At 39.2% G+C, this 25,264-nt stretch overlaps 1 protein-coding gene across 1 annotated transcript; it reads left to right on the plus strand.

The window, feature by feature from the left end:
• lonp2 (lon peptidase 2, peroxisomal) lies at positions 1-25,264 on the plus strand. Its single transcript, XM_058645953.1, has 17 exons — positions 1-540; positions 4,896-5,031; positions 6,587-6,700; positions 9,567-9,698; positions 9,892-10,014; positions 10,141-10,304; positions 10,750-10,844; positions 12,199-12,317; positions 12,405-12,544; positions 17,113-17,254; positions 17,423-17,573; positions 18,585-18,711; positions 21,396-21,538; positions 22,570-22,655; positions 23,012-23,219; positions 24,411-24,601; positions 24,682-25,264. The coding sequence occupies exons 1-17, from the start codon at positions 308-310 to the stop codon at positions 24,910-24,912; spliced, it is 2,535 nt and encodes an 844-aa protein (XP_058501936.1). The 5' UTR covers positions 1-307; the 3' UTR covers positions 24,913-25,264.

The raw sequence follows: 25,264 nt of genomic DNA on the forward strand, positions 1-25,264 counted from the left end.
GATGTAGAGGCAAGATAAAATAGTGTACAATGCACATTCACAGCAACAAATGACACGAAAAGGGGATATGGAGCAATACTAACAGCCTTTTTGGTGTATTTATTTTTTTGAATACGTGTTTTATTTAAATTCTGCTACATAGATAAACGCTCGGCTCGTCAATGAGGATTTTATTGCGAAATTACAACCCGGAAGTCGTGTGTTTACACTTTGATTCGCGCTGTTTGACAAGTGACAGCAAGTACGTAGACGCACGTATTTGTTTGCTGAAGTTTTTCCCGGTTTAACGGCGACGTTAAAACCAACTATGACCTCCGGTAGCGGAATTCAGATACCGAGCCGTCTCCCGCTGCTGCTGACCCACGAGGGAGTGCTGCTGCCGGGCTCCAGCGTCAGGTTCAGCGTCGACTCTCCGCGGAACATGCAGCTGGTGAGCCAGCGGCTGCTGAGGGGAACCTCGCTGAAAAGCACCATCATAGGAGTGATTCCAAGCACCAGAGACCCGCAGAATGACACCGACGACCTGCCCACACTGCACAAGTAACTCCACACTCAGTCACAGAAGCAGCAGGAATACAATGATCGATCGATTCATCCATTATTCATATAGATTACTGGATTAATCACCCACTAGACTACTTTGATAATCGGCTAATCTGTCTCGTCATGTAGGTCGATCACAAACCGTCAACTCAATTAAGAGCCATCTTTTTGAGTGTCTCTTTAGGGCTGACACGATTACTTAATGAATCTCAACTATTTTGATAATTGATTAATCGTTCCTTTTTAAGGAATTAAAGCAAGTTTTCTGAATTTTCTGCTTTTAATTGTGGATATTTTCTGGTTTCTTTGCTCCATATAACAAAGAAATCCTTCAAACTGAATAGTCTTTGGACAACATTTGAGAACATCGTCCTTTCCAGGTTTAAGAAACACTGATCAACATTTTCTGACATTTTATGGACCAAACAATCACTCAATTAATCGACAAAAAAGATTTGATAGATTAATCGATTATGAAAATAATCATTAGTTGCAGCCCAAACTACTTTTAATAATGAAGTTAGTTGATTTTTCAGCTTTTATAAAAATATGATAAAGATAGTATTGTATCTGAATATATTTGTAGACAAAACAAGTTGTTCATCATTCTATGGTTGTCGTGTTTATATGCATCACAGATTTTTTCCGATTTGGACCAAACACAGGGTTCGCACTTGGGGTCCTTAAAATCCTTGGGCTGAACTAAATTGCAATACAGCCCACTGCAGTTTCGCAGGATTGAGGTGCAATATTTGTTAAAGCCAAAATGTGTGTCAAAATATAATTTTGGATTAATTCTTGATCTATACACATCTTATTCTACAGACTGAAGAGAATTTCGTTGTTTCTCACAGATCTGCTCAAATATCACAAAGTAATCCTTTCAAATATGTTATTCGAATATAAATTATGTAAAAATGACCTGATATCGCGAACCATATCAGAATTTTAGTCAAATGATTCCATTTTTTTTCTAGAAAAGTCTACAGTTACAAAGTGGCCATGCAGCCACAGAGAGGTGGACTTTAAACTTTCACCTCCAGATTGCCAGGCTTGTCTGTCTGTTTACAGCAGCAGTCTGCCCCCAACGTTAATACTGAGAACAGGGGACCAATGATTCACAGGAAAAACATGCTAAATTGCAATTTTATGTCAGATTTTTATTTGTTTGACTTAACACTGTTACTGATTTAAAATATTATGGAGCAGTACTACATGAGATACCATCAAAATACTCCAAACATGTATTCTATTGACAACACTTTTTTTTTTTTATTGCTTCCAACCAAAGACAGAATTTAAGGTGCGTTCCATTTGTAGTTGGAACTCAATTTTCAACTATTTAGAGAACTGATGAATCAGTTTGAAGCTTTCTTCATGTTTAAAACAATATTTCTGATTGTTTCAGCTTCTTAAAATGTGAATATCTTTATTTCTTTGCTCCATAAAACAAAGAAATAATTAAAAGTGAATCATTTTTGGTTTGTGGACAAATACAAGACATTCGAGAACATCATCATTTCCAGGTTTGACAAACACTGTTTTTTTAACATTTTCTGACATTTCATGGACCAAGTGATTGCTCGATTAATTGTGAAAATAATCGACAGATTAATCGATGATGAAAATAATCATTAGTTGCAGCTCTAGTCAGAATTCATGAGGTGTTCCTTCAACGGAGAACGTCATCAGAACCTGGATTTAGGATTCCAAGATGATACAAACACTGTTTCTTTTACCGTAAATTACACCTCCTGTCATATTTGTTTCACAGTAAATCTGTCATACACGTAGTACTGTTAAATTTTAACCTGTAGACATGTTGCTTATGTAGTAGATATACTAGTATAATTTCTTTTGGGACCGCAGACATCTTTTAAGCAGGATGGAGTCTTCCTAAACAGATCAGGAGTCAAACTGTTTATGTCCAACGTATTTTTCTGCCTGCGTCTCCAATCTGCTCCCTCCACCAAGGACGAGAGGCCAGATGAGCCAAAACAGACGGTAGTTAAACGTCATCATGAAGGACACCGAACACAGCTCCCAGCTGAAGTGAGCTCCAATCATGAGAGACGTCAGGGCAAACAGGAAGAGGATTCTCTACCTTCAAAGTGTCTGTGAGGATCCACTTTCTCTGCTCCCCCAAACCCCACCCAGTTCACCATCGACTGTGAGCATGTTGTCGCCCTTGTCCCCCCTCTTGGAGTTCACTGACCAAATGAACAAGCTGGTCCCAACGATGGCCAGGGGGCTAAGTTGTGTCACACAACCCGCTCTACTGCAATTTTCTCTCCCCTCTCCCCTCATTCCCCTGCAACACCCTCGACCTTCAGTAAAGTTAAGACGTGCACCACCCCCACCCCTCCCACACAGGCATCAGACTTGTCCTCCCCAAGCTCCCCAAGATAAGAGCTCAGCACACTTAGATTTTTCTATCTCTGACTGCTGATGTGTTCTGGGTCCAGGCTCTGAAGATGTCACTCCAGACTACTCCCAGCGAAAGTCGGGGCCCAGTATACTGGAAGCACCTTTAGTTCGTGTCATGATTGGTACTAGAATAAGAATGTTTAAATTGCCAAGAAACAGGGTAATGTCAAATTTAACATTTATTCCATGTCAGCTGCAGTCAGCCCACACTTGTATAGATATTGCTACTAACACATCAAATCTAGCAGTATTAAATGTTAGGTCATTAGCAGGCAAATCATTTTTAATTAATGATTACATTGTACAGCACCACCTAGATTTTATGTTCCTGACTGAAACTTGGTTAGGCCAAGAAAATAGTGCAGCAGTTCTTATCGAATCGACGCCTCCAACAGTTTCATTAGTGAAGCTAGAGTGGATAAGAAGGGAGGTGGAGTCGCCATTTTGTTTAATGAAACTTTCCAATGCAAGAAAATGTTGTATGGAGAATTCAATTCCTTTGAATATGTTGCTGTTCAGTCAAGAGCCCCTTGTCGTGCAATGTTTCTAACCATTTACAGGCCCCCAAATGTCATTTAACACCTTAAATGACATACCTTAATACTGATGCATCAAAAACTTCAGTGTTGGTACTCCTGGATCTCAGTGCTGCATTCGACACAGTTGATCACAACATGTTGCTCGAAAGATTGGAGTGGGTCGGAATTTCTGGTACAGTTCTAAATTGGCTCAAATCTTACTTCGAAGATCGTGACTTCTTTGTCTCACCTCTTTCTCTAAATTAAAGCGGGACTGATTAGATGAAATGGGAAGAACAGGTAAAAGAGCACTTGTCGAGTCTTGGAGACTCGAGCTGAGTGGGAGTGTAAGCCCTGTGGCTTATTTCATTTTCACATCGAGGACAAATAAGGGAGGGCAAACACAGAACAGATGAAAAATTCTTTGTCTACTTGATTTAAAAAATGTTAATGTATTCAAATGTTTTTATTTCTATAATTGATTTTTTTTTTTAAATTGATTTTGTTGTAATTTCCAATGTATTTACTTGCTTATGTAAAGCACTATGAATTGTCTTGTGTAAGAATGGTGCTATACAAATAAACTTGCCTTGCCAAACTACTTTTCATAGCTTACTAGCTTGAGTAAGAAAAAAAAAGATGAAGACGCAGTTCTGCCACACCAGTAAAACGAGTTCCTGGCTTTCTAAATATTGTATTTATCTCCAACTGCCACAGCGACTGAAGGAAGAAAAACCAGAGAAAACAGCAGTTGTTCATAGTGTGAATTATTCACTGACAAAGGTGGTCTTGTAACACTTCAGTCCAGCTGAAAATAACAGATGCAGTAAATAAGGGGAAGGGGCAGAAGGATGAGTTTCATGTTGGTTTTGACAAAAGGCTTTTTACCCTCTTAAATGTGTCTTTGATTTAGAGCCATGGTATCTCATTACATTGTTTTGTGCATGTGGGAGTTTGTGTTAATAGGACGTCACATTCCACACCTAATTAAAAAAACAAAAAACTTTTTATCTGCTTAATTAGTTTTGGCAATATTATTTTAGAACTATAACAGCTTCTGACTTGTCAGGAACTAAACTTTGGGCTCCCAGTAAAATAACAAATTCTCCCCAGCAGTAACTCAACCCCCTCAGCTATATGTAAGGAACTGCTGGAGACACTTGGATGTTTTGACAACTCTATTCTTCTTATTGAAACCACTGAAGCCCCCCATCAGCACTTCATGTTTTAACAGTGTGGCAGGTCAATATATTTTACGGTAGGGAGTCTCTCCACGTAACCACAGGATTGTCAGTCAAGTGTTTCTTAGCGATCGAGATGAAAAAGATGCAGCAGAAAGGTCTTGACAGAGCTGCACTCTGATCTTCTTCTCCTTCTTCTTCTTCTTCTCTTTGTCTGTCTGCACAGAATTGGAACAGCAGGGATCGCGGTGCAGGTTGTGGGCAGTAACTGGCCAAAGCCCCACTACACCCTCCTCATCACAGGGCTGTGCCGCTTCAGCGTGTCGAGGCTGCTGAAGGAGCGGCCCTTTGTCCTGGCAGAGGTAACACAAGTATAAAGCACTAAATTGACTGTAAAACTGAAGATAAAGAAGCAATTTGAACCAAAGAGATGTAGAGTGAAGCACAATGCTATTATGCCTTCCATTTATAACCAAAAAAGAAGAATTCATAGGTGGCCAAATTAGGATTAATATAGTCCTTATCCACATGGAAACAGAACTTTCCACATAGTTTTATTTCTTTTTGTTCTTTATAGTCTCTGTAAAGATGGCATCTTTATGCTTCATAATATGCAGAGAAATGTTTTTCATTTGATGTTGAAAAACAGTTTTTTATTAAAATACACATGTCAAAGCAGTCACTGAGGTTTTTAAAGTTAAAAGGTTTTTATTTAATAATACTAACACTATAAAGAACGAAAAAGAAATAAAACTGTATGTGGAAAGTTTCATTGAGTGCCTTAATTTTGAGTTTTTCATGCAAAACCTTTTTTAGCACATTTCTATGGATAGTCAATTTGTTTTTTTCAAGAGAGAGCGCTGTAACAGCTACATTGTGCACAAAACATAAAATAAGTGCCCTCTAAAAGTTTCAGAAGTGAATTCTGCTGCTCAAAAAATTGACGAGATAAAGGCTTCTTGTCCCCGCCCATCCCTGCGCTGCTGCTGCTGTTGCTGCTGTATACACACAGACAATCCCTCAGTCAGGTCTGATAGTTTTGCTTGACATAGCCTGTTTTCAAATGGGGGATGTTAAGGCCACTGTGACCTTAATCTTTGAACCTATGACCACCCAAATATAAGGAGTTAATCTGTGTATCTGTGAGTGAATACTCAAAGTGTTACAAAGCTCAGGCATTTACTGGTTTCCTAAAAATCGACCATAAAAACTCCTTTCAGGAATGTCAGTGCTCATAATTAAAAAGTCATCTTTCACAAACCTGCTCTGGTTTATGCTCTTCAGTGTCTCCACACATTGTATTTAACTTTTATTGCATCTGGAGTCATGAGAACATGAAACAGATTCCCAAATGTCATTTAATGACCACTTGAAAGCGGAGCGGAGACTGGTCTTCATTGAGAAACAGCTGAAAGTCTAAAGAGGGAAAAAAGATGACATGCTGCAGAACTAAAAGAGAAAGCCTTGTGGATAAGAAGTGAAACCTCTTTGAGAAAAAACTTAAAGCACACTTACAACTGATTCAATGTGTTTTAAATAACTATGACCGGCATGAATGAGAAGTCAGTCAACCGTTTTTACTCTTAACTCATTTCAGCTGGCGCTTTCATGCTCCCTGTGAAGTTTTCCTCATGAACAAAGGGTTGTGTTTTACATGCGGCGTCCCAACACAGAAACATATCTTATGAATCTCTGAGGCGTAACACAGATGCCCAAAGCATTTTCTCCCACATTATAGCTACTTTTCCGAAATATCTACACCGGCACGTGAAGCAGATGGGATAGAACCAAGTAAAGAGCCTTTGTAAGGACATTGAAAATCGTGTTCTATGCTTTAAAACAATATCTCTGTTGTTAATGGCTCCCCTTTTTCCTGTGATGTTTGACTAAAACCAGGCGTTTGTGAAACAATTGCAGGTGGAGCAGTTGGACAAATTGGAGCAGTACACGACTCCAGCAACAGAGGGAGTCGGCCCTGATGACGGAGAACTTGGGGAGCTGTCCGAGAAGTTCTACCAGGCTGCTGTACAGGTAATAATGTGTGTTCAGTTCTTTCCATAATTGAATAATCTGTTGAGGATTTTCTTGATTGATAGATTAGTTGTTTGGTCCATAAAATGGTGGAAAATATTCATCCGTGTTTCCCAAACCTCGGAATTATGATGCTGCACATGTTCTCCTACATTTGTGGTGTTTTTCTGTGGCAGCGTTATACGACTACTATACTACAGCTTTTAAGAGTAGTTTTGGTTCCGTGGGAAGACGACCTGTAAGAAGCCTTTGAAAGGAAGCTCTCCAAGTACAAGAGATGCCTCCCAGTGGAGGTTTGATGTAGAGGCTTCGCCACCCATTCTTTGGCCAGAGCCTTCAGCATTTTAGGCGTCTAGGGAGAGAGAAAGAGGAAAGCCGTCTGCAGTACCACCGCAGCAGCAGAGAGGGCCTTAAGATGGCTGTGGCAAGAGGAGAGCCATGGAGGCATGGTAGCCATCTGGACACAAGCTGGGGTCTGATCAGCCCCGACTGGGTCACCTGAAGGAAGGTGTATGATGTTGAAAGACCCGAAAAACAAGAACGGTGTAGGAATTTCAACAGTTTCTATATGTGCCTCTTACCTTTTAGGGGCCCAAAAGTAATGGGACAAACTATAACAATCACAAATCAAACTTTCAATGTTTAATACTTGATTGCAAATCTGGAAGCTGGAAGGCATAGACAATACCAGATGCTGGGTTTCATCCCTGGTGATACTCTACCAGGCCTCTACTACAACAGTCTTCAGTTCCTGCTTGTTCTTGGGGCATTTTCCCTTCAGTTTGGTCTTCAGCAAGTGAAATGTTCCTTTACTTCTCCACACTCTTCTCTTCCCATCACTGTGGTACAAGTTGATCTTGGTCTCATCTGTCCATAGGATCTTCTTCCAGAACTGTAAAGGCTTTTTTAGGTGTTCTAATTCTAATCTGGTCTTCCTGTTTTTGAGGCTCACCAATGGTTAACATCTTGTGGTGAACCCTCTGTATTCACTCTGGTGAAGTCTTCTGTTGATTGTTGACTTTGAAACACACACACCGACCTCCTGGAGAGTGTTCTTGATCTGGCCAACTGTTGTGAAGGGCTTTTTCTACACCAGGGAAAGAATTCTTCTGTCGTCCACCACAGTGGTTTTCTGTGGTCTTCTTTTAGTGTTGCTGAGCTCACCGGTGCATTCTTTCTTTTTAAGAATGTTCCAAACGGTTGATTTGGCCACACCTAATGTTTTTGCTATTTCTCTGATGGGTTTGTTTTGATGTTTCAGCCTAATGATGGCTTGACAGTGAGTGACAGCTCCTTGGATCTCATATTGAGAGGAAACAGCAACAGATTCCAAATGCAAATGTCACTCCTGGAATCAACTCCAGACTTTTTACCTGCTTAATTGATGATGACATAACAAGGGAATAGCCCAAACCTGTCCAGCTTTTGAGTCAATTGTCCCATTACTTTTGGTCCCCTAAAAAATGTGAGGCGCATATAGAAATTGTTGTAATTCCTACACCGTCCACCAGATGGATTGGATGTAAATACCCTCAAATTAAAGCTGAAAGTCTCAAATCCATTGTAGTGGTGTATAGAGCATAGAGAGTGATGTGTCGATGTCCCAATATTTATGGACCTAACTGTATATATTCAGTATTGGGGCGTGGCCACTTTTTTTCCTCAGCCGTCTCAGGGCTGTTTGTATATACTGTACTTATACAGAAGTGATGAGAAACAGCAGAGTTTCAAACTCCCGACTAACCGTCGCACTACAAACCCTCTCGATGTCCATGCATCCTTACTTGACGCGATCTCGGTTCAGACAAAAACAGTAGAAACAATGGGGGAAGGATGGACTGACACTGAGGTGGAATGGCTACTGAAGGTAAGTCATAGTAACTCACCCTGGTACAGTTTAGGGATAAACTGCTTCACTATGCACCAACTGTAAAAATGTAAATAAAAATCAGCAAAAGCTAATTTTTTGCTTTAAAGTTGTGTTTGGGCTGTTTATTTCTTCTTTTTGGGGGAATTTGTGACACAGTTGAAGAATGATGTCTTCTTGCAAGTGCACACACAGAGAACATGAAAGCCCCAGGTCAGCCAGTTCAATAAACAACTGTTGCGTTTCTGTGGAATTATGCTAAATATATATCTACAGCCAGCAGTAGAGTGAAGGACTGAAAACAGCTGGAAGCTCCCAGCAGAAAACGTCATTTTTAACACATGAATTATACCTGCAGATGTGTAAACAGAGCCAGGTGGGCTAAAAACTAAAACTATAAAGGATCACCAAAAGAATTTCTACCATCAGCAGATAAGCAACAGTCACATTTAAGCCAATATTTCATGTTATTTATATGTATTTTGTGTATTACCCCTAAGTTTGCGATTTACTACCCCAACAAGAAGGCTACATTAAGTCTCTTATGGCACGAAGAAGAATGATTAGGTTTTGGTGGTGATACAAATCCAGATTCAGGGATTTTCTTTATTAAAATCTATGTGACGATGAATACCACTGTTACATCTGCCTATTAAATATGTATATTTCTGCCGTCAGTAAAGGTAGCATAGCAAAACCTGGTGCCATGTTTTACAAAGAAGTAAGCTCCAATTTAAAAAAAGTAGATTAAAAGCACATTTGTCATTCAACTGATCAAAGCTCTGTGTCTGTTTTTGCATTCATGCATCATAATCCCATCTGGGTTTGATCTTGCCAAGTGCATTCCAATGGAATCATAAAATTTGTCAAGTTTTTAGGAGGACAAGGCAACATTCGTCTCGTTCCTTATTGCCAGAACTGCTGATGGATTGTGACAGCACACGTGCTTCATTGTGTCCATTAATCAGGTTTTATCTGTTTGTGTTTGTGTTTGTGTAGTTGTTAGGCATGTTGGACATGTCTGTACCAGTGGTGGCAAAGTTCCGGCGTCTGCTGGACAGTCTGCCCAGGGAGACTCTACCCGATGTGGTCGCTGCCATGATCCGCACCTCCAACAAGGAGAAACTACAGGTGAAAAAGCAGGCTTTCCTAAATCTGGGCACAGGGCAACAAAAGGCCATTAGATCATCCTGTTAAAGGAGGATCAGAGTTACAAAACACATGATGACATTCAAGGTTTTTAAAGAGTAATTTAATGTTTTTTTGTGTGTGATTGTTGTTAAAGTTATGATCAGGTTGGGTTAAAAGTTGTCTTCTACAAAAGGTGTTGGACGCAGTGAGCTTGGAGGAGCGATTTAAGACGGCCCTGTCCATGTTGACCAAACAGATCGAAGGACTCCATCTGCTTCAGAAAACCAGGAAGAAGAGTCCTGACAATGAGAAGAGGGTGACCCCACGTTCATTGTTCTAACTTCATATATATATATATATATATATATATATATATATATTTTTATACACACACACACACACAGTATATGTCTCTTGACCCCTCTGTTTACCATCCCTTTAGTTGGTCCCTGTGCGTAAAAGTAGAAGAGCGTTCCCAGGTCGGCAGTTCAATCTGGACGAGGACGATGACGAAGATGGAGATGACGTCACAGCCTTGGAGAAGAAAGTCCATAGTGCGAACATGCCTGAGGCTGCGCTCAGAGTTTGCCTGAAGGAGCTCAAGAGGTGAACGTCCTACTTTTTGCTTTCTCATTTAAGGAACATGTTGTATAAAGCCTCCTCAGCTATTTTATGTCCACTTTATTTATTCTCCTGCACGATAGGATGCGTCACAGTGGATGGATTTTTATCTGAATATTACCTTGGCAGGAAAATGCCTGATATCTTGGTACCAGGTACTTTTTTTTAGTACCTGCTCAGGCGAGGTTCCAAGCGAGCTGAGGCGATACTGATACTATGCGTGACGTCGACAGGCTGCCGGCCACTGATTGGTCAGAGTGCCGTCACAGGAAGAGACGTCCGACACAAGAATCAAGCCGAACAATGTCACACTGTAGATCATTTAAAAAGACTTAATTCAATATTTAACAGAGGAGTCTGGTGTATTTAATGAATGTTGTCCAGCAGCCAGACAGATGTTGCTGTTAATCTTCTTTACATGTATATTCAGACTTAAGAAGATGCCTCAGTCCATGCCCGAGTACGCCCTGACCAGAAACTACTTGGATCTGATGGTGGAGCTGCCGTGGAGTAAAAGCACGAAAGGTAAATGAGGCCAAACATGTCAGAAAATCCTGCCTTTGCTCTGCAGCCAAATCCAGACAGTAAAGCTTGATTGCTTTGGATTTCGTCTCGTGTTCAAATGCACAGAATGTAAATCAGTCTGTGATTAAAACCACAACCCTCTGCTGATCAGCAGATACCATCCTGTTACACAGACGTGTGCAGGGTCTGTGGTGTTGTTATTAAAGTATGTTCACAAAAACACAGATCAATTGAGATAACTTCACTATGAATTAAATTTAAATAGAATCAAAATCCAAAACCTCAACAAAACACTGCAAAATAAACCATTAAATACAGTAAAAAAAAAAAAGAAAAGAAAAAGACATGTAAAAATTGTGCAAAATAGTCTCAAAAAGCCAGACCTCTCAACAGTTCTGGAACGGCATTATATCTTTGGCAATGAAGAAGACACTTATAATCGTTTGTACCTACAACCCAGGGATTACTATGATTTAAAAAGTAAAACCAGTTTTGTCCGAGGAAGGTGGTACAGCTTATAGAAAGAGAAAAAAGAAAATCTGGGAAATAGGAAATGGCACAGGATACATTAAAGACTTTAATATAGACATCACTGTGGAGCATTCATCCACAACCTCAAGCTTGATTTGTTTCTTTGTAACACCACAAATATCAAAAGTAAACAGTCTAAGAACCCCGTGGTCCTTTGCTTCTATAACAAAATGTTTAATTTTGCATTAATCTATCAATCCATCCAATTTCTACCGTTTAATAGGTGGTTCACACCCTGGACAGTTCGCCAGTCCATCACAGGGCCACATACAGAGACAAACAACCATTCACTCTCACATCCAATTTACCTAATCCCCATATTGCATGTTTTTGGACTGTGGGAAGAAGACGGAGAACCCGGAGAAAACTCATGCAAACTCCTAATGTATATACAGTACAGTATGTGGGAGGTCCCCGGTGCACGGCACTTTTAAGGCAGAGTAAGTGCCGACACATGTCGTAGACATGCTTTAAAATCGTCTCGGTGCCAACTGCAGACCGGTTCAGTTTTAATAAGAAAAGCAATCTCAGTGGAGACAGGAGAGGAGGGTCAAAGTTCACAGTCAGATGTTGCCCTGTAGTTAAATCAGAAGTTTATTACACAGAACAAAGTGTCCTTGAACAGACTGGCTGGGAAAACTCTGTCTCTTTATGAGCTGCAGCTGCTGCTTTCAAAAGCCCCAGCAGTCACAAGTCACTTTCTTCTGCCCACTTATTCCTCTTATTTTCACAAGTTACAGCAACTTATCTTTTTACTCTGTGTTCTCATTTCTTTCTTTATTTGGACCATCCAACCCAAACCCAACATGCACACACTCTCCAGACTGCCTGGACATCAGAGCTGCCCGCACGCTGTTGGACAACGATCACTACGCCATGGACAAGCTGAAGAGACGCGTGCTTGAGTACCTGGCCGTTAGACAGCTCAAGACTTCGCTCAAGGTGCTTTTTTTTTTTCTTTTAAAAGAGATCACGCACCTGTTATCTGTTACAGGATTCATGTTGATCTGATGCTTTTGGTCTCTTTAGGGTCCCATTCTGTGCTTCGTGGGTCCCCCAGGAGTTGGGAAGACCAGTGTGGGACGTTCCATCGCCAGGACACTCGGCAGAGAGTTTCACCGCATCGCTCTGGGAGGCATCTGTGACCAGTCTGACATCCGGGGCCACAGGTAAGCTTGGATGATACGTAACCCTACTGGAGGTTTTGCCACATTGTTAAGCCATTATAGGCCTGTCAATTAGTGAATTAATTGTCTACTGTTTGGATAATCGGATGAGTGCTTTCTCTGACTTTTCAGCTCCTTAAATGTGAATATTTCTCGGTTCTAGCTCCATACAACAAAGATATTTGTGAACATGTTTAGGGAAACGCTGCTCAACATTTTCTGACATTTTATTTCCCCAAACTCAAGGAAATAATCGACAGATTAATCAATTATGAAATCCTCACAGGTGTTTCCTTTTCCCACGGGACAAGGATAATCAAAGCACTGTGGAAATGACAGATGGGAGTACAGCACAATCTGCTGCTTTGCCGAACTTGAGCTCTTGCATGTAAAATGTTTGGATTACGTTTTCAAACACAATCAATCATCGCACTGACAAAAAAAACTAAACAAACAAAACCCATCAAGACGACCTGTAGGACGCCATGAGGGGAAATTATCAGGGTCCAAGCCAACGTGGAGTTTTTAACTCTGCAGCCTTTGAGTCACAGGGGATGTGTGTTTTTATATTTCAGTGCAGGGACATCACAACATAGTTTTCTTCAAAAGAGTCACAAAGGTTCATCTCTATGTCGATAAAATGCACAAACACACTTTGTATTTGTCGGGGAAACCTTACCTTAATTATTTTATTGTATCAATCAGATGGATTGAAAGAGAGACAGAAGTAAACGATAAAAGAAAGTAGTAACAACTCGTTTTGTTGTTTTTTTATTGGATTTGTGAAGCGTTTTCAACCAACGATTATTTTCATGATCAAATAATCTTAGTTAGTTTCTGGATTAATCGATGAGTTGCTTGGTCTATAAAATCAAGTCAGAAAATGTTCATCCGTGTTTCCCAAACCTCAAAATAAGTTTGTTCACAAATGACTTGATTTCTTTGTTACATGGAGCAAATAAACCGGTAAATATTTAATATTTAAGAATCAGAAAAATCGGAGTTTTCATGATTAGAAAAACCTCCCAAACTGATTGATTATCAAGATAGATGCCGATAAATTAGTGAAAGCCATATTTTTCATTGGGGTCAGTATCAACAGACACGGTAGCAGTTTAAAAAGTATTGGAAGTTGTGTTCGTCAGGTTCACATTATTTTGTGCTGTGTCATGCTTTGAGAGGCTCGGGATAAAAAACTTTGAGAACCACTGTGCTCGACTATCGGATTGTAATACTCGTAGAATCATAATTAGGGCTGCAACTTACGATTCTTTTCATAATCGATGAATCTGTCGATTATTTTCTCGATTAATCGAGTAATTGTTTGGTCCATAAAATGTCAGAAAATGTTGAAAAATGTCGATCAGCATTTGTCAAATCTGGAAATGATGATGTTCTCGAATGTCTTGTTTTTGTCCTCATACCAACATGATTCAGTTTTAATGATTTCTTTGTTATGTGGAGCAAAGAAAGCAGAAAATATTCACATTTAAGAAGCTGAAACGATCAGAAATCTGGTTTGCATAATGAAAAAAGCTTCAAATCGATTATCAAAATAGTTCAATCAGCACCAAAGTATCAATATACAAGTTAAGTTTTAAGTTTGTGTAAAATCAGGCTTCAGTTTTAGGGCTTTTAACACCTAATCCTCAAAATGTCCATCTGGACTTGTTTTGCTTATTTTAACCATAAATAAAAGGGCCAGAAAAAATATCCTGTGAGTGTAGTGCTTTTGCCCTTTTTTCCCTTTTTTCCAACTTCTCAGCTTTCATAAACAGTTGGAATGTTTCCCGCACAAACCATCACTTAATGACAGTAATGCAATGTGTCGTCTGCGTTGCGCTCGGTGTTAAAGTCCTCTCTGCTCCTGTGGTCAGTGTTTTGTCAGTGAATAACTTGTGTCCATGAGGCAATAACAGGATTCACCTGAAGTTCACCAGAAGATGACATCCAGTGACAGCAGCTTTCATGAATGACAAGATCTGGCTCTTAGGTCCCGTCTTCCACATCACATTTCCTGTAGAGATCTCTGATCTTGAAGAAGAAGACCGGAAGGTCGGAAATGTCTTTTTAGAATTAAACGACAACAGCCAAAGTGTGTGTGTGTCACATTCTTTCATTTTTGTGGCAGTCACTCAGTTTGAGTGTGAGTAACAAACGAAACAAAGTAGGACTAAAGAATCAAAACAAGTTTTCTGATTTTTCTTAAATGTGAGTATTTTCTGGTTTCTTTGCTCCGTGTAACAAAGTAATCATTTAAAAACCTTTTTGGACAAAACAAGACATTTGAGAACGTCATCATTTTGAGGTCTGGGAAACACTGATCAACATTTTCTGACATTTATGGACCAAACAATTACTCGATGAATGAAGGAAATAACTGACAGATTAATTGATGATGAAGTGAATCGTTAATTGCGTTCCTAAGTTACAGGAAGTGGAAATGGAAGTGAGGACAATTTCCTCAAATTCTGCCACACATTTAAAATGGCTGCTAATGGGTTAAGACTTGGTTTAAGGGTTAGATTTAGAATTAGAACTGAAACAATGACTCGATTAATCAATTACTGAATAAGTCGTCAACAATTTTGAGAACTGATTCATCGGTCTGAAGCTTTTTTCAGATTTCTGATCGTTTCAGCTTCTTAAATGTGCATAGTTTCTTCGTTTCTTTGCTCCATAAAAAAAGAAATCATTCAAAACTGAACCATTTTAGTTTGTGGACAAAATACGATTATTCCATGAATTGAGAAAATAATCGACTGATAAATCAATTTTGAAAATAATCGTTATTTGCAGCTCTAGTTAGAAGTAGGTTATGGTTAGGTGAAGGGTTAGGGATTGAGTTAGCCTTTTTTTAGACTGTCCACACTAATTGAATCCAGTGTCCTGAGTAGAATATATCTGTAGCTGCAGAAGCCTGTGTGTGTGTGTGTGTGCGTGCAGAGCAGGGCTCATCTCAGATTTCCATTTTTTTAAAGGAAGAATAGACAGTGCTCTCAGTTGGATGAGAAACATGTGTCTGACATACCAACAGCAGGGGTGCGAGAGATAAAGATGAAAGTTCTTGATTTCACGGTGGATTTTTTACAAGTTCTCTCAACCCGTGGTAAAAAAATAAACCTTCAAACAACTGCGGTCATTTTTGCAGTGTTTTTTTTTTTTTTTAAACTTTTAAGATCCCTTTTAAAAAACTTGACATTTGCTTGTACTAAGTCATTTATAACTGATAATCCTTTCACACATAGACGGCACATCAGGGGCACATAGAGCACATGTTCACATGTGCTCCGGTCTCACACAGGCTTTCGAAGTTTGAGCTCAGTCACTTCATTCTGGAAGTGTTGGTCGAGTGAGTCCTCTTTCAATTCAAACAAGTGTTGTGGGCAAGACACTTAACCCCCACATCATCTGAGACTGAGGGAAGTGTCAGTGAGTTGGTGAAAAGGGCAAAAACTGTAGTTTAAAGCAGCCTTTTTGTGGTCACGAAGCCTAGAACAGATCGTTTACCTCCCATGTTCAAGATGAGACGACCCAACATACAGTTTATTTATTTATTTATGTATTTGAATTCAGGTGTTTCAATCAGGTCACTCGTCTCCAATGAAGGACAATCTTCTAAACCTTCCTCCTCCTCCTCTTCTTCTCATTCTCTCACGTCTTTTAATTTTATTTTCTTTGTGTGTGGGTTACACAATATAACTGTCAACACCTGCTCAGGTCCCACACAGGCTTTCGGAGTTTGAGCTCAGTCACTTCATTCTGGGAGTGTTGGCTGAGACTCGGTCGAGTGAGTCCTCTTTCAATTCAAAGCAATTGTTGTGGGCAAGACACTTAACCTCCACGTCATCTGAGACTGAGGAAAGTGTGAATGAGTTGGTGGTAAGGGTTCATTTCTTTGAGCGAAAAGCATAAAAATGTATATTTTTGTTGATTTTCTGACAGTTTTATGATCTTTGTCCCGTGTGAAGCCCCTCCCCTGTCACAAGTCACTTTCGGGTCACATAACTTGTGTTAGATGGAAAAATCAAAACTGAACGAAACGGGAAATGCTGGTTATTGGAAAAACAAGTCGTTGTTTTGTTTTTTTTAATTTTTAATTTTATTTTGAAAATCAAATGAACAGTTCATTATCTGTTTTATTTTGAAGGACGAATGATACACGGTGATGATTGCTCAAGAAACACTGATATTGCAGTATAATTTGAAGCTATAGACCACTGATTTCCTGATTAATAATAACAATTATTATTATTTTAGTTTATAGCACATAAGAAAGCTTAAGCACTGATATATGGTGGCTGCTTTGTCGCTTCTGGCTGCTGTTGAAACATAAAGTTGATAACAAAGGCTAAATTTAATGCTCCAAAAACCAACAAACATTTTATTTAAATCCATTATACAATTATAAAAACATACATATGTGAACTATATTCAATTTCTGCCAATAAACCCTCCCTAAACTAAGCGTAACACACTGGACCTTTAATTTTATGGTGTATTCTACCTTTTTTGAGGCCTCCGTATGTTTGATATGGAGTGCAAACTTACATTTAATCTCATATCTGCAGGCGTACATATGTAGGGAGCATGCCTGGCCGCATTATCAATGGGCTGAAGACGGTGGGTGTGAATAATCCCGTCTTCCTCCTGGATGAGGTTGACAAACTGGGGAAGAGCCTTCAAGGAGACCCTGCCGCTGCTCTGCTGGAGGTCAGTTACAGGTTCATGCTACTCCTCCTGTAGTCATGTCACATGCTTGTGTCCTGATGTGAACCAAAAACTCTTCTTCTTCGCTTTCCAACTTCATTAAATTTAAATGTCTTACCGTGGATGACGAGAACAGGATAGACAAATGTACCATGTGTTCCCCCCTCAAAGGTCCTGGATCCAGAGCAGAACCACAGCTTCACAGACCATTACCTCAATGTGTCCTTTGACCTCTCTCAAGTGCTTTTCATTGCGACCGCAAACACCAAGGCCACCATTCCCCCGGCCCTGCTCGACAGGATGGAGGTGCTGGAGGTCCCAGGTGAGTTCAGTGACCCCCCCCCCCACAGTTAACATAATCTGGTGATTAACAGCTAGTTAACATTTAAGCTTAACTAAACAGTGAAACATAAATTAAAGGTACTACTGTAGGTGCTTAAAACTTTAGTGCGCGACTTTTAAATATTTCTACAAAAAAAAATGACAATACTAATATATATTGAGTTGAGCAGTGTGTTTCCGACACTCTTTAAAGGTACATTGTGTAACATTCAGCAACATTTATTGGTGAAATTTCATGTTGCAGCTGAATATCGTGTGTTTTGGATAACTAACTTATCAAACCTCAAAAGATATGAAGTTTGTCCTCTGTGGGCCTCTGTAAAAACAAGCTGACCTGACTCCAGGGCTCCTGATGTAAGTTTACAGTAAAATGCTCATTCTGCGTTAATGAAAAACAGCATTTCATACAATCAGGTGAAACGCTTGATGTTGTGACTCAGCTGTGTGATTGAATTTTCCACGCCGCGTTCAAGAACTTGTGTCTGTGTCTAAATCACGATTTGTTTCACACAAAAAAACCCAAAAAAAGATTGTTTCCACTTCAGTCACTGAGATGTTATAAGCGACATCAGGTGCAGAGATAGAAACTTCATCATAATTAATACTGAAGTTCATTTTTCCATTAGTTTTTTGTTCATTAGTCCCATATTGTTGATATAGTAAGTTAGAAAGATAAGTTTTTCACACCTGCAGCTCCTTCTTGTGACACTTTAACACATCAAAGATAACGTGGTACATAATTTTAACTTTTGACTTTTTAAACCCTTTTAAATCCTTTTTAATCTCAGGCTGAAATATTACTGAATCCAAACACTAATTATAATTGACATTAATACTATTTTATTATCTCGTATAACTTTCTCTCTTCTTGTATTTTCTATTGTATTTCATCTTAACACTTCTGACACTTGTGAAGCACTTTTTGTTTAATTCATTCATGGAATTAATCTGCTGTAATTTTCCAGTGTAATGACACCGTCCTGTGTTTCAGGCTACACCCAGGAGGAGAAGTTGGAGATTTCTCACCGTCATTTAATCCCCAACCAGCTGGAGCAGCATGGATTAACACCTCAGCAGCTGCATCTACCACAGGAAAGCACGCAGGAAATCATCAGCAGGTAAATCATTTCTTTATTTTGATTCTTAAACACCTGAAGTGGTATTTGTCACATTTACAGAAAATCATAGTGGCAGGTAAAGATGATAAGCACAAAGTTTTTGACTCATCATTCCTTCACCTGTCCTTGTCATTCACCTGTCCTCATTCATTCACCTGTCCTCATCATTCACCTGTCCTTACCTCTCACCTGTCCTCACCATTCATTCACCTGTCCTCACCATTCACCTGTCCTCATCACTCACCTGTCCTCATTATTCACTCACCTGTCCTCATCATTCATTCATTCAACTGTCTTTATCACTCACCTGTCCTTATCATTCATTCACCTGTCCTCACCATCCACCTATCCTCACCATCCACCTGTCCTCATCATTCATTCACCTGTCCTCACCATTCATTCACCTGTCCTCACCATTCACCTGTCCTCATCACTCACCTGTCCTCATTATTCACTCACCTGTCCTCATCATTCATTCATTCAACTGTCCTCATCACTCACCTGTCCTTATCATTCATTCACCTGTCCTCACCATCCACCTGTCCTCGTCATTCATTCACCTGTCCTCATCATTCATTCACCTGTCCTCACCATTCACTTATCCTCATTCATTCACCTGTCCTGAAGTTCAATACTTCCAAAACAACATACTGAAGTAAAAGTACATTTGGTACTTTGTTTTTAGTACAAATTACAAACTACACAAAAAAGCTTCTCAATTACAGTAACACGAGTAAATGTAAGTCATTAACCTCCATCTGTGGCAGCAGGTTAGTTGTATCTGACTAGCATGAGTTATTAGTTTAATCTAAAATCATTTAATCCATAAATGTTGAGGCCGTGTTAAGATCTGGGAGGTTTTTTGGTTTTGTTTTGTCCTGGCAGAGCACAGTGAACTCTCTCAAGTGACTCTGCTCATTTCCAGATTTGAAAAGAGAATCAAGAGAAATGATTTAACTCGATCCAGATAATCAATCAGTGGAGTCTGTGTGGGTTTTTTCTTTATTGGCTCAGGGTTTGACACAGTTGGGCTGCATATGTGGCAACAATGAGTAAAATGAATGTTTTATGAAGTGCCCTAGGACAGTTTTGTCACTCGTTGGCCACAGTAACAGCGGGAGACTCGATGTTGCCAGATTCTCACATTGATGTTTTGCTCTGACGTTCAGATTTTTGGCCTCGGAAGGATTGTGACTATTTTATTGGGAGAGCTTTTATTGCACCAAAGTTGTCTCTGCTCTTTACTGGACTTTGCACACGTGGAGTAGTAAAAGAAGACAGAGAGACGCAGCAGGGATTCAGGCTGAACAGAAGTGAAACAAGAGCTCGTAAATTATTGCAGATAAATCTTTCACACTTTCCTTTCTCCTTGTTCAAGGGGGGATCCCATGTAAAAGTGTGTGCAACAGTGACATTCAGTGTTTCAAAGGGGTACTGCAAGTCAAATCAGATAGTAGAAGAGTTGTTCTGAAACTTTTATACCGAGTACCATCAGAGAAAAAACACTCAATGAGTGAGTTCTGCTTCCTTTTTCCAAGATAACCTTCACTTTTCCATATCTGGCAGTTATTCAACCAGTACTGAGAAGCTGACGTCACAAACGTGGGACGCGCTGCTGGTGAATCATCACGGGAGGTTGTCATCACGGGAGGTTCTCCCGTGATGACAACCTCCCGTGATGACAAGTATACAGGCGCAAAGCTTCGCTATTTCTCTGCTTTGTGGGAGATTTTTTTATTTTCTAGATATCACAGGCTTATGAGTCTAGGAGTTATAGTAATGAGAAGGACAGATGCTAAATATGGTAACAGAAAAACAGGCTTAAAAACAAAAACACAACCGGCTTCCAAAAGATTTTATCACCCAATTTGAATGATTCACTTCCTGTGTGCTGAGTGTCACCGGGAGACACAGAGAGAGACGTGGACAAGTATTTGTTTATTTATTTGATTAGTAAAAGTCGACCAGTTACTGTTACACATTTCTTTCTTTCTTTATGTTAATTAATTAATTAATTAATTCATTCATTCATTCATTCATTCATTCACTCACTCACTCATTCATTTCTTTCTTTCTTTGTTAATTTCTTTCTTTTCTTTCTTTCTGTTAATTCATTCATTAATGTCTTTCTTTCTATTCTGTCTATTTATTTATCTTGTTCTTTCTTTCTCTCTTTCTTTCTCTTAATTCATGAATTAATTTGGTTCTTTCTTTCTGTTGATTCATTTATTAATTTCTTTCTCTTGATTCATTTCTTTCTTTCTTTCTTTCTCTTAATTAATTTCTTTCTTTCTTTCTCTTAATTCATGAATTAATTTGGTTCTTTCTTTCACAGTTCTCATCCTCTGTTTTCTAACACATAAAAGATGTGAAGAGGAAACATTCTGTACTTGTTTTATAGGGACAGTGATGTTTTATTTTTGCTGCTTATCTTCATCATCATCATCATCATCTTTGTCAAGTGCTTTGAAAAACACTTCAGAAATCACTTGTTTATATGTAGTTTTTTGCAGGGCGACCTCTTTTATTACGATTATTGCTTTTTTAAAAACAAGTCTTTTCTACTATACAGTCAACACACTGTGAGCCCTGCATTCCTTTTACTCGATCCTAACAAGAGAAGCTGCACTTCACGTCCACAGCGTCTGTTGTTGATGTTTTTGGTCTGTGTTGTGTTGTGTCAGGTACACTCGCGAGGCAGGCGTGCGCTCCCTAGAGAGGAAGATCGGCGCGGTCTGCCGAGCCGTGGCAGTGAAGGTCGCTGAAGGTCAAAGACTCGCTAAGACAGAGGCTTCAATCCGCGGGGGAGCAGCAGTCGACCAAGAAGGTGAGACCACGTCTTCTCTCTGTGTCTCTGACAAAAAAATGTCAGTCCGTCCGTTCTGGGTTTGAACACCAGGACGTCTTTTTTGACATTTTATGGACCAAACTACTTTTAAAATTAAAATTGAAATGCAAGATCCAGAAAGAAAATAGCAAAGATTGGCTTGTCCAGATGCAGAGCATGCTTCAGTGCAAATAGGACGTCATCATGGGCGAAAAGGCTGTTACAAGTTGCCCTCTCATCTTAAGCTGTGGCAGCACATTCAGTCCTTGAATGTGAGGGAATTGGTCCTGGAAAGTCCTTATAACGTCCTTGAATTTGATGTCAGCCAAGGTGTGAGAATTCTTACAAATGGAAGAAAGTATTTTTTCCCCCAAAATCAGACAGAATTTGTGTTTTTTCCTCCATCACCTCTGATAATGAAGGTCTTAAAAAAGCTCTGTCGTGACGGGAGTTACAGTTGCAGTTACAACAGTTTGACACCAGGTGGTGCTGAAGAGTTTAAAAGGAAGAAGCAGACATGAGCTCACACAGTGTTAAATATTCAGCTCAGCAGTTTCAGACTTTTGTTAAACCTGTGAACTTGTGTTTAATTTAGTGATTTTATATAGAAACAGAAAATGAGGCCACCTGCTGGACGTTTGAAGAACAACAGTGTGTTTGTAATGAGCTGCTGTTTCATCAACATTTGACTACAGATCAACGCGACGTCTTGTTGTTGTTAATAACTCTCCTGCTCATCGTCATATATGTATTTATATATATACATTTACACACTGCTCACCTTATTTTCTTTCATTACTTGTTTCTTTCTTTTTTTCTGTTCATTTCTTTCTTTTTTTCTGTTCATTTCTTTCTTTTTCTGTTCATTTCTACTTTTGATTTTTAGCAGTTTGAACTTAAAAAAAGAGATCTTTGTCTTAATGAGCCTTGATGATGATGATTATATGAAACCAACCCATTAATTAATAAATTAATAAAATAATCAACTGTTTTATGGATAATGAAAATCATGTTTGTGTGTGTGTGTGTAGATAAGGCAGTTCCCCCAGAGTTGCCCATCGTGATCGACCACGTGGCCCTGAAAGACATCCTGGGTCCACCGCTGTTTGACATGGAGGTGAGACAAGAAGACACTCTTCAACATCATCAGCAGCAGCAGCAGCAGCAGCAGAAGAAGAAACAGCAGCAGTAGTAGTTCACGTTATCACACAGTCTAAAGTGAAACAGGATAACACTGTAGCTCGTCTTCCTGCAGGAGTTTTCTCTTCCTCTTTCCTGTCTTTTTGTTTTCCATCCTCTCACACATCGCTTGCCCTCCCTCTTGCATTTTCACCTCACGTCTGTCTGTCTGTCCACTCCCTCTTTTACAACCTCATGTTTCACATTCAGCCCTAAAAGCGTGGGAGACGATGAGCTGTGATGATTCCGTCATCAGCAGTACAGATGTTTTCATTTGTGTGTGTGTGTATGTAGGTGTCTGAGCGCTTCACTCTGCCCGGTGTGGCTCTGGGTCTGGCCTGGACTCCTCTCGGGGGGGAGATCATGTTCGTGGAGGCAAGCAGGATGGAGGGAGAGGGTCAGCTGACTCTGACCGGTCAGCTGGGAGACGTCATGAAGGAATCGGCTCATCTGGCCATCAGCTGGCTGCGAGCTAACGCTAAAACCTACCAGCTCACCAACAGTCAGTTCACACACACACACACACACACATATATACTGTACATCAGATGTGAGACTATATACAAGTTATACGTCATGATTTTCCAGACTAAAAGAATTCTGAGTCATGAGTTTTTATTGTTTAGATTCTTAAATGTAAATGAGTGGAGCCTCCTGTTCACAGTGTACGTTTATTTAATTCATATTCTAAGTACTGAGGAAACAGATTAACCAACTAAACAAAAGTATTGTTTAAAGTATTACAGAGACATTAATGTCACAAACATTTAATAATTACTGAATGTTTTAAGGAAAAAAATTCAGTAAGAATAATTTTACTGAAAAAAACTTTTTTTACTAAAAACTTTTATCAGTTAAAAAAAAGCTAATCTTACAGAAACATTTAGTTAATGTTCCAAAAAATGTACTGGAAAAAAAAAATTTGTAAAAAAATTGTACTGAATTTATTAAAGTAAAAAAACTCGGAGAAAAACTTTTTTACTGAAAACTTTTTTTTCGTAAGAAAGTCAGTAAATAAATTTGCAGATTTTTTTTCACTTTTACTGGCGTTACAAAAAATTTCTATTACAGAGACATTAATGTCACAAACATTAAATGATCCCATTTTTTATACAAAATGTTGACTATAAAAAGTACTGAATATTTTTCAGTAAAAAGATTTGCTGATAATTTTTTTCCGTAAAGACATTTCAGAAAAACTTCACTTTCACAATTTCAAAATTCTAATATTGCAGAGACATTGTCAAAAAACTTTAATTACCCAATTTTCTTTATACAAAATGTGATTTTACAGAAACATTTTGTTAATGCTCCAAAAAATTTACTGAGTGTTTTTAGAAAAACATTCCGAAACTTTTTTTCAGTTAAAAAAATCTGAAAAAAATTTTTTTAACTGAAAACTGTTTTTTGTAACATTTACATTTTTTTTTATTAAAATTGTAAGAAAACAATTTAATATTTTTTTCAGTAAAAAAAATCCAGTAAACTTCTTTGCTGACATTTTTTTTTTAGTAAAATTTGTTCAAAAACACTTTTTTCCATTCGCGGTAATTCTGATAAAATAATTGTATCTTAATTTGTGAATCTTATATTCTGATGTGCGATAATATCGTTTAGAGTTTCATCTTTATAGAAATATAAACAGAATTAGCGACAGATGCTAATGTGTGAGTGTGTGTGTGTGTGTGAGCAGTGGTGGGGAATCCAGATCCATTAGATGGGACCGACATCCACCTCCACTTCCCCGCTGGAGCCGTCACCAAGGACGGCCCCTCTGCCGGTGTTACCATAGTAACCTGCCTGGCCTCGCTGTTCAGCAGCCGCCTGGTCAGGTCAGACGTCGCCATGACAGGAGAGATCACGTTAAGAGGACTGGTGCTGCCGGTGAGTTCTCGCTCTCTCAGCACAAAACCACCTCATATTTAAATCCTCTCTAACCAATCGTGTCGTTCCATCGTCTGCAGGTGGGCGGGATCAAGGACAAAGTGCTGGCGGCTTACAGAGCAGGCGTGAAGTGCGTCGTCCTGCCCAAACGCAATGAGAAGGACCTGGAGGAACTTCCTGCAAATGTCAGGGAGGAGTTGGACTTTGTCACCGTGGAAACGCTGGACCAGGTCCTGAACGCAGCCTTTGACGGAGGATTCACAGGGACACATGGACGCACACACACCCCGCAGCTGAACAGCAAACTGTAAAACACATGCACACACAGTGACACACACAAACGTTAACACACACACACAGTGAATGTTCTATTTTCTCTGAATAGAATTATTTTCATGTTCAGATCATTTTCATGTTGCAGATTTAATTTGAACAAATTAAATAAATAAATAGTTAAAGTCAAACTGGACAGATAACAATGTTACAGCAAAAGAAAACATAATTAATTAGATTAAATGTGTTATTAATTCTCTCTTTGAGGATTGTGAATTAAAGCAAAATAAAAAAGTAAATTAGAAATGAATAAAACCATGTTTGTTTGCACTGATGTCACTGACAGAGTAAACAGTAAATGTCAGTAAAATAAAGAATTATCCACAGAAA

This window comes from Solea solea, chromosome 12, assembly GCF_958295425.1.
Source record: "Solea solea chromosome 12, fSolSol10.1, whole genome shotgun sequence".
In the NCBI taxonomy this organism is placed as follows: Eukaryota; Metazoa; Chordata; class Actinopteri; order Pleuronectiformes; family Soleidae; genus Solea; species Solea solea.

Bases quoted from the DNA above. Each gene is read 5' to 3' on its own strand.
- lonp2 (XM_058645953.1), top strand. From the start codon at position 308: ATGACCTCCGGTAGCGGAATTCAGATACCGAGCCGTCTCCCGCTGCTG. The intron at 10,015-10,140 runs GTGACCCCACGT...CCATCCCTTTAG, and splicing joins GTCCTGACAATGAGAAGAGG to TTGGTCCCTGTGCGTAAAAG. The intron at 21,539-22,569 runs GTGAGACCACGT...GTGTGTGTGTAG, and splicing joins AGCAGCAGTCGACCAAGAAG to ATAAGGCAGTTCCCCCAGAG.